This window comes from Cottoperca gobio, chromosome 6, assembly GCF_900634415.1.
Source record: "Cottoperca gobio chromosome 6, fCotGob3.1, whole genome shotgun sequence".
Taxonomy (NCBI): domain Eukaryota; kingdom Metazoa; phylum Chordata; class Actinopteri; order Perciformes; family Bovichtidae; genus Cottoperca; species Cottoperca gobio.
The window spans coordinates 27,539,537-27,549,428 of record NC_041360.1 but is presented as its reverse complement, the minus strand read 5'-3'; the positions used below and the strand labels follow the sequence as shown (position 1 = coordinate 27,549,428).

The window sequence follows — 9,892 nt, the reverse complement described above, 5'->3', positions numbered from 1 at the left end:
GTGTATATGTATACACAGTCAGAGCAGGATGTTCATACTGAATAAAGTGTGTTTCTTTTGCAGTACGAGCGTCCGGGAGCGTCTCCGAAGAGAAACTCTGACGGAGAGTTTTCTTCTGAACCAGGTCCGTTTTTAAATAAACTTTATTAACAACATGATGTCATCGTGTTGTTTTATTCTACCTGCGATGCTAGTTTATGGTACAAACTCAGAGAACTCAAACTCAAACAACAGAGAAAACGCTCGGACAGTAATTACATTACAGGACTTCAGAACAAATAAACATTATGGAGCGAACAAACTAAATGTTTAAGTTTAAGAATTGGATTTTTGATAGCGGTCAATTGCCTTAGTAAAATAATGTCAATAAATCCAGTTATTCCTCAGCATTAAACGTTATAAGAACAAATAAAAGTCAAACATTAAACTCGGTGTGTGTTTTACAGTTATTAAATCTGTATTAATGATTCTTTCTCCTCCTTCTTCACCTCCTTCTCCTCCTTCTCCTTTTTTTCTCCCTTTTCTTCTTCTCCTTCTCCGTCTTTTTTTTGTTCTCTGTCTTTTTCTTCTCCTCCTCCTGCAGTCAAACGTCAGGTGGACATCCTGGAGCTGAAGGACCTGGAGAAGGAGTACATTCTGTCCCGCAGTCGCCTCACGCTCGCTCAGCATCATCAGCCGTCTGCCGCCATTGCTGGTACACCAACACATTTAACATCTAAGTGTTAACGATATTCTACAACACGTGTGATAAACTAGTTTTATAAATATGAGATTGTAAAAGACAACTTTCAGTTTTCTGACTTTATTTATATTCAGGCAGCTCCTCGGCCGTGGAGATGGTGTCTCTGCTGATCCAAACTGGACTTTTTGACTCGGCGTTGTCCGTCTGTCAAACCTTCAACCTGAACCTGACTTCTGTCTTCGAGGGTCTGACCTTCAAGTAGGTTTTTACTTTATGATATCCTTTATCTACATTTTATTATATTCATAATATCCCTTTATTTTCTCAGGTGCATTAAGCTGCAGTTCGGGGGGGAGGAGACTCAGAATGAAGCCTGGAGCTGGTTGGCTGCTAATCAGCTGTCGTCTGTCGTCAACACCAAAGAGTCCAGGTGTAACTTTAATCAGTTCTGATTTTCACATGATATTAAACATAGGAAACATTTTAATTATATAATCTATATTTATAACCTTCTGTCTCTTCTTCTGTGGTGTCAGTGCTGCAGACGAGGCGTGGCGGCTGCTCTCCTCGTACCTGCTCAGGTATCCGTGTGCTAACGGACAACATCACCGCTGTGTCATCAATAAGCTGCTGTCGCACGGAGTCCCGCTTCCTGATTGGCTCATCAAGTCTTACAAGGTGAGGGCTCAGCCAATGAGGAGACAGCTTTCCCATGATGCAGCAGTGTTTGTTAGTGTCTGCTGGTTATTTCCCATGATGCAGCTGTGCTCTGTGTCTCAGGGTGTGGACGCTGCGTCTCTGCTGCGTCTCTACCTGAACTTTGACCTCCTGGAAGCTGCAGCGGAGCTCGTGTTGGAGTACGTGGACGCTCTGCTGGGGAGAGGACACCAGTACTTTGGCATAGAGGTGAGAAACCTGCTGATACTTTGAACATTACTTTGAACACTTTATATAACTGTGTGTGTGTGTGTGTGTGTCTCAGAGGCCTCTGTCGGCAACTTCCTCTTTGGTCTGGCTGCCGTACACGTCCATCGATCAGCTGCTGCAGACTCTGAACGAGACGCAGACCAACAGCAGCGTGAGTCACTTCCTGTTTGTTAACGAGCGCCATGTGATCAATAATAAATTAGAAACCTTAATGAAACGTCTGTCTGTTTTCAGATGTATAATAAAGTTCGAGACAAACTGGACGATTATCACAAGCTGGTGGAGCAGACGACCAAACGCAGACTCGTCGCTCACTGACCGACCAATCACAGCGGACTATGTAAATGAGCTGTTTGTGTTTAGTTTTTTATAAAAATCGTCTCTTTTGTATTCCTGAATGTTCATTGTGATGAAATTAAAGTTTTTTTCTCGCACTTCGAGTCTGTCAATTCACAACAGCGTGAAGCCTTTTAAGTCCCCGCAGCTAAACATTCAGTATACTTAAGTTATGGAAGATAAAAACAGAATGTACAACTTTAAATACCGTAATTATTTATGGAACATATGTAAGTAGTGACACTTCAGAGCTCAGGAGGTCTTTAATGACCCTGGAGCTCCACCATGGAGTAGAGTTCAGCCTCTGCAGAGTCTGAGGGCCGTGATGCAGCCGCTCAGGATCCTCTGATGGAGAAGCTGCAGAGGAAGAAGAGCCGGTGTCGGTGTGTTTAAAAATAAATTTAGTCACATCATTAGACATTGAATGTGGGATATTTTGCCTACTGGCTTGTAGTCCAGTAACTGCACTTCATAAATTATTAAGAAATGGTCTGATAAGAGGATTATGTAGACACAGTGATACAGTTTCAAATTGAACAGCATATCCCAGAACAAGGTCCAGGGTTTAAACAGTGATGTTTTAGTGTTATAAACATTCAGTACTGTGTGATTAAGTGTTATAAACAGTCAGTACATTATGTGTTTTAGTGTTATAAACATTCAGTACTGTGTGTTTAAGTGTTATAAACAGTCAGTAGTGTGTTTAAGTGTTATAAACAGTCAGTACTGTGTGATTAAGTGTTATAAACAGTCAGTACATTATGTGTTTTAGTGTTATAAACATTCAGTACTGTGTGTTTAAGTGTTATAAACAGTCAGTAGTGTGTTTAAGTGTTATAAACAGTCAGTACTGTGTGATTAAGTGTTATAAACAGTCACAGTACTGTATGTGTTTAAGTGTTATAAACAGTCAGTACTGTATGTGTTTAAGTGTTATAAACAGTCAGTAGTGTGTGTTTAAGTGTTATAAACAGTCAGTACATTATGTGTTTAAGTGTTATAAACAGTCAGTAGTGTGATTAACTGTTATAAACAGTCAGCAGTGTGATTAAGTGTTATAAACAGTCAGTAGTGTGATTAACTGTTATAAACAGTCAGCAGTGTGATTAAGTGTTATAAACAGTCACAGTACTGTATGTGTTTAAGTGTTATAAACAGTCAGTACTGTATGTGTTTAAGTGTTATAAACAGTCAGTAGTGTGTTTAAGTGTTATAAACAGTCAGTACTGTGTGTTTAAGTGTTATAAACAGTCAGTAGTGTGATTAAGTGTTATAAACAGTCAGTAGTGTGTTTAAGTGTTATAAACAGTCAGTACTGTGTGTTTAAGTGTTATAAACAGTCACAGTACTGTATGTGTTTAAGTGTTATAAACAGTCAGTACTGTATGTGTTTAAGTGTTATAAACAGTCAGTAGTGTGATTAACTGTTATAAACAGTCAGCAGTGTGATTAAGTGTTATAAACAGTCAGTAGTGTGTTTAAGTGTTATAAACAGTCAGTACTGTGTGTTTAAGTGTTATAAACAGTCACAGTACTGTATGTGTTTAAGTGTTATAAACAGTCAGTACTGTATGTGTTTAAGTGTTATAAACAGTTAGTGTGTGTTTAAGTGTATAAACAGTCACAGTACTGTATGTGTTTAAGTGTTATAAACAGTCAGTACTGTATGTGTTTAAGTGTTATAAACAGTCAGTAGTGTGATTAACTGTTATAAACAGTCAGCAGTGTGATTAAGTGTTATAAACAGTCAGTAGTGTGTTTAAGTGTTATAAACAGTCAGTACTGTGTGTTTAAGTGTTATAAACAGTCACAGTACTGTATGTGTTTAAGTGTTATAAACAGTCAGTACTGTATGTGTTTAAGTGTTATAAACAGTTAGTAGTAGTGTTTAAGTGTTATAAACAGTCACAGTACTGTATGTGCTTAAGTGTTATAAACAGTCAGTACTGTGTGTTTAAGTGTTATAAACAGTCAGTACTGTGTGTGTTTAAGTGTTATAAACAGTCAGTAGTGTGTTTAAGTGTTATAGTCAGTAGTGTGATTAACTGTTATAAACAGTCAGCAGTGTGATTAAGTGTTATAAACAGTCAGTACTGTGTTTAAGTGTTATAAACAGTCAGTACTGTATGTGCTTAAGTGTTATAAACAGTCAGTAGTGTGATTAAGTGTTATAAACAGTCAGTAGTGTGTTTAAGTGTTATAAACAGTCAGTACTGTGTGTTTAAGTGTTATAAACAGTCAGTACATTATGTGTTTAAGTGTTATAAACAGTCAGTAGTGTGTTTAAGTGTTATAAACAGTCACAGTACTGTGTGTTTAAGTGTTATAAACAGTCAGTAGTGTGATTAAGTGTTATAAACAGTCAGTAGTGTGTTTAAGTGTTATAGTCAGTACTGTGTTTAAGTGTTATAAACAGTCAGTACTGTATGTGTTTAAGTGTTATAAACAGTCAGTACTGTGTGTTTAAGTGTTATAAACAGTCAGTACATTATGTGTTTAAGTGTTATAAACAGTCAGTAGTGTGTTTAAGTGTTATAAACAGTCACAGTACTGTGTGTTTAAGTGTTATAAACAGTCAGTAGTGTGATTAAGTGTTATAAACAGTCAGTAGTGTGTTTAAGTGTTATAGTCAGTAGTGTGTTTAAGTGTTATAAACAGTCACAGTACTGTATGATTAAGTGTTATAAACAGTCAGTAGTGTGATTAAGTGTTATAAACAGTCAGTAGTGTGTGTTTAAGTGTTATAAACAGTCAGTAGTGTGTGTTTAAGTGTTATAAACAGTCAGTACTGTGTGTTTAAGTGTTATAAACAGTCAGTACTGTGTGTTTAAGTGTTATAAACAGACAGTACTTTGTGTTTAGGTGTTATAAACAGTCACAGTACATTATGTGTTTAAGTGTTATAAACAGTCAGTACTGTGTGTTTAAGTGTTATAAACAGTCAGTACTGTGTGTTTAAGTGTTATAAACAGTTATAGTATTTTATAGTTTTCATACCTGGTTTCTGATCTCAGTGGAGAGTTGAGCATTTTTTCAGGAGGATGATCCGCAAATGAAACCTGAAAGATTTCTTCTGTATAAACAGTTTTTTTGACCAGGCTTCAGATTCTCCTTTGTACGAAGCGTTTCTTTCGTACTCTGGATTATTCAGCAGCACTAATTGAGCTCCATATCACCGTGAGGAGACTGAAAAACATAAAACCAGGAACTGACCCATAGAGAGCCGACTGCTTTATATTACATTTAAAGTTAACTCAATATTTGCTTTGTGTTGTTAATGGACTCAAACAATAAACATGTTCATTTGAAAAAGTAAGCATATTTGTATTTGTATTAAATATACATTTTGAACAGCCCTATAAAAATAAACACCACCAGCTCTTTGTAACACTGCAAATACACAAATATATCTTCTCTCAATTTTTTTCCCTTTTGTACAGTTCTGATTATAATAAATGTGGTATTTTATTGTACCTTTGCAGACGTATAAAGTGCCCTAATATAGGGACTGACACTTCATAGACTTTATTAATACAACATAAGTGCTGAGAGGCAGGCGAGGAGAAGTCATATAAATGTGTTTATGATTCAACAGGAGAAACAGTTTTCACAGGATCATCTTTTAAATTACTGTGAAAACAGATAAATTAAGGTTTTGAGTGTTTGTTGTTGTAAAACTCATTTCGGCCACAAGAGGCAGAAGTGCAGCGCTGCTCCCTTATTGTGCCCTGATGTACGAAGGAGATAAACCAACAATAGATCAAATGTATCCCTGTGTGCACACTGAATGATGAGCGGAGATGAGTACAAATAAAAACAGAACAGACATTTATTGTGCCAGAATCTACTGTACATACTCAGAAACATAATGTACCATGTCGTCCTTATATCGGAGCTACAGCAGCATGTAGTGAATCATATAAAAGGCTAAATGGAATGCTTTGTTCAGTAATACTGATTTGTACCATACAAGAGGAGGAATGATTACCTGACGCTCCGCCTGACAGGAAGTCTTTATCTCGTGTGTCAGGAGGAGTCACTGCGTCTCCGTCAGCGTATAAACAACACGAAGGGTTAACAGGAAGTGGCGGGTGCGTGTCACGCAGTGCTTTTGGTGGGCAGCTCCGTGCTGTTGTGTCGCGTTTTGCGTGACGTGCCATCGTCTCGCGGCCTGGCCTTCTGCAGGTTGGACATGGCGGCGGTGCGCTCGATGTCGATGAGTGCGTATAGCTCGGTGCGGCGGGTGGGTGTGGTGGGGGGCAGCGGGGAGGTGGGGGTGCGCGGCGTGTGGGGGTTGCTGCCGTCCGACGCACCCTTGTTCCCCGCGCTGCTGTCCATCTCCACCTCGATGTAGTTCAGCGTTTTGGGTGGTTCCAGGTGGCCCGGCAGTGCCGGGCGGCGGAAGTCGAAGTTGAATATAGTCGGGCCATCGGTGCGGCGCCGGGCCGTGTCGGGCCGGTGGGCGCTGAGCGGTGCCGTCACGTTCTCGGTGTTGACGTAATTGTGCGAGGACTCGAGGGCAGCGGACATGGGGTGGGAGTAGGAGTGCTGCAGCACGCCGTGTTGGTGGTTGTAGCCGTTGAGCGACGGCGTCTTCAGGACGCAGCCATTCTCGTCCTCCTCAGAACTCGGCTTCCTCGCCTCCCACACCGGCGGCAGCGCCGGCAGGTTCTCATAGTCCAGTAGGGCGGTGCGCCGCTGGGCTGAGTTATTGACATTCTGCAGGTCGGGGGTGAGGGGGGGGCGGGCGGTGGCGACGAGGAGCCGCGGAGGGATTAGTGGATGAGCCGTTGGAGAGCGGAGGGGCGGGCTCTGGCTCGGCTTCGGCGTGGCCGTTAGTCTCTCGGGGCTCCTCCTCCCCCCCCTGGGCCTCCTGCTGCTGCTTCTCCATCAGCTGCCTCTGCACGGGGGTGGGCCCAAGCACGAAGCGCACACCCTGAGGTTCCAGCATCACCTTGGGCTCTGGAGGGGCGGGGGGCTCGGAGCGGACCCTCGGAGGAGGCGGGGGGGTCGGAGGACACTGAGGAGAGGTGGGACTCTCCAGAGGCGTAGTGACGATCAGGGGGCTGGGCTGCTCCTCCAGGAGCCCTGTGGTGTTCACGTAGGTGTGCACCTGCAGGAGGGGGGGGGCGTTACAATTATTATTCATATCATTATTATTACATCATCATTAATATCAACAGCTTCATTGTTATTATTAAATCATTGGTTTAGACATTTCCAGATATTATTATTATTATTATTATTATTATTAAAGACCACTTTTTCTTCTGTTTCTTAAAGAATATTTAATTATATTTTAGGAAAGATCCTTGAAATAACAGTGAAGGCATTTGTATTTTACATGAATAGTTTATTTTGGAAATGATCATTAATGATCAGTATTAATCTTTAGGGCAGGAACTGATCAGCATGGATAAAAAAAAAAAATACATTTTATTTATAAGCGCACTTTTCATTTGAATTAACAAAACTCAAAGTACTACAGAGTAAATATTAAAAACTATCAGAATAAAAACATTAAGAAAATTAAGAAAATCAGGTAGACAGACAAGGCAACAGATGGAGGGATCAGTAGTGATCTTCAGGAACAGGAAGTGATCAGTAGTGATCTTCAGGAACAAGAAGTGTGTCTCACCGCCTCGTCAGCTACCAGCAGGGGGTGAGTGGACTCTTCTCCCACTGAGGGCAGGCGGGTGGAGGCCACAGACGGGTGACGGGTGGAGGGGTGAGACGGGGCCTCGCCCACAGACGGGATCCTGGTCACTCCGTTAGGCACCGTGGGCACTGAGTAACCCAGAGCTAACACACACACAATAATATATATTTATTTATATCTTGTAGTTATACAAGGAGAAGTATTTACAGCCCGATGAAAATACACAGAATGTGTGCGTGTGTGTGTGTGTACATACCTGCAGGAGTGAGTGCTGCCTGCTGGACTGGCTCCAGCACGGCCTCCTCAACCACCCTGATGCTGTGGCTGTGCATCACCTCCTGCAGCATGTTGAAGATCTCCTCAGCACGAGAACATTTGAAGGCAAAAATACCTGAAAAATAATAACTTGTTGATTAAGAAACAAAACGAAAACAGAAACACGAACAGAGAACCAGAGGAGCCGACTGGATGTTTCCCTGTGTGACCTGCTTCACAGGAGCTGCAGGAGACGCTCCCCGCCACTAGGTGTTCTGGGATAACGGCTGAAACGTGATCGGGCAGCGGCAGAGAGCCTTGCAGGGTTCACACCAAGTGTTTTAATAAATAAAAATATCAAAATGTCGCGTGACTCGTACCTTGACCCGTCTGGCAGCGCCGCCCGCTCTCAAACGAGAACAGGTTTGAGTCGTAGCCATAGCGCCGTAAGCACAGGTAAGGCCACCTGACGTCGTCGCGACGATGAGTGTGGAGCACGAGCTCAGCGTCGGTCAGCTCCATCACACCTGAGCCCAACTCGTTCCCATCGTCGTCCACGTTTATCACCTGCACAGGTAAGCAACACGTAAACAACAACATAGCCAGAGACAGACACACAACAACAACACACATTACTTCTCTATAAAATTGGATATTATTCTGAACTAAATAAAGCTGATGCTCGTCCCGTTTCTTGACCTTCAGTTATATTTGTTTTATTTTACAGGAATATTCCCTTTGAGATGGAGAATCTCTTACAAGGAGTCCCGGGCAGCAGCATTAAAAGGTTTCACATAAAACAAACAGACTTAAAACTTTAAGCAAATATCGTAAACCATACAGGACGTGTGCCGTAACAGGACATTCAGTCGGATCAAGTGAATAATAGTTCAATCTGAGAAGAGAAAAACATTTTTTCAGAGATTTGTGTTTACGGATATATTTGTTTTCCCCGATTGTTTACGAACTTCTGCATTTGTCACATTTGCTCCGTCTTAGTATTGTGAAGATGGTCTTTAAGAAAGCGTTTAACATTAATAGCTTTATATAGTTTGTTTGTGTAAAACACTGGATGCTGACAGACAGTCAGTGAATACTTCAGAGAGACTCACCTTGAATTTACTGTGATGATTATCTGGAATTGACTCTTTCTCTGGACAGCTTAAACAGCTACCCATGGCTTCTTCAGAGCACCATCTGACGTCTGGGACAAACACACACACGCTCAACAAACTACAACAATGGCGACCTCATCAAGCACAAAGTATTTAGGTTTGTGTCCGTCTGAAAAAGACAATATTTCTACTAAGCTGTTTACATGCAGCGGTGCGTACTTAGGCATCCCGACTGCTTAGTAATCGGACTACTCCCCAAAAGTAGTCCAATACTCGATTAACTGCGGGACAGATATCATTTTTTTTTATACAATAACAATGATGAATTCCCATCAGAAAGTTCTCAAATACAACCAGTGAAGCTGATGTAGACAGGACCTCGAGGAAACAGAGTCCTCGATTGGCTCTGAGAGGACATTAACAAAAGAGCCTCGATCTGATTGGACAAAACCCCAGCAGGCTGAGTTGCAGTAACAAATAATAACTCTGTGCTCCATCCAGAATATCCACTCAGAATAATCAGTTTACACGACTCTCACATTCTAAATAATAGTGTAAACCCATTAATATATATTAATATTAAACACTCACCTAGATCCTGCCTCCTGTAGCCCTGGTCCCATCCTCGGAGCCTGAGGGACTCTCATGCTTTTGTTGATCTGTAAACATGAACAGCAGCTCTGCAGACACAGAAGCATCACAGTAAGGCTTAATATTAATGCAGTATTCATCTCAATCACGATTTTAGCTTCCCACCTTAGATGAACATGGCTGTGGTATTGGCGTTTGACTCGCTGCACTCATAAAAACTCTGCTGCATATCAAATGAAGCTCTTCCTAAAAGCAGCAGCCAGCAGGGTTCCAGGTGTTTGTGGTTTACGGTGCAGCGTACATGTTACAAGACTGCATAACACATAA

At 41.5% G+C, this 9,892-nt stretch overlaps 2 protein-coding genes across 2 annotated transcripts in view; one reads left to right on the top strand and one right to left on the bottom strand.

Annotated features, from left to right (window-relative positions):
- The window catches only part of nup160 (nucleoporin 160), a 2,215-nt gene extending 172 nt beyond the window's left edge, over positions 1–2,043 (top strand). The window contains exons 2-9 of the mRNA XM_029433968.1: positions 48–124; positions 584–694; positions 817–940; positions 1,011–1,112; positions 1,219–1,360; positions 1,463–1,588; positions 1,665–1,760; positions 1,844–2,043. Of these exons, the coding sequence (XP_029289828.1) occupies positions 48–124; positions 584–694; positions 817–940; positions 1,011–1,112; positions 1,219–1,360; positions 1,463–1,588; positions 1,665–1,760; positions 1,844–1,927 (862 nt within the window). The 3' untranslated portion in view covers positions 1,928–2,043. The remainder of the gene's footprint in view (positions 1–47; positions 125–583; positions 695–816; positions 941–1,010; positions 1,113–1,218; positions 1,361–1,462; positions 1,589–1,664; positions 1,761–1,843) is intronic.
- A 3,707-nt stretch (positions 2,044–5,750) lies between these two features.
- Positions 5,751–9,892, bottom strand: part of LOC115009695 (fibroblast growth factor receptor substrate 2-like) — an 8,338-nt gene continuing 4,196 nt past the window's right edge. The window contains 7 exon segments of the mRNA XM_029433864.1: positions 5,751–6,692; positions 6,694–7,058; positions 7,584–7,747; positions 7,861–7,995; positions 8,240–8,426; positions 8,972–9,063; positions 9,566–9,654. Coding sequence (XP_029289724.1) covers positions 6,044–6,692; positions 6,694–7,058; positions 7,584–7,747; positions 7,861–7,995; positions 8,240–8,426; positions 8,972–9,037 — 1,566 coding nt within the window. The 5' untranslated portion in view covers positions 9,038–9,063; positions 9,566–9,654 and the 3' untranslated portion in view covers positions 5,751–6,043.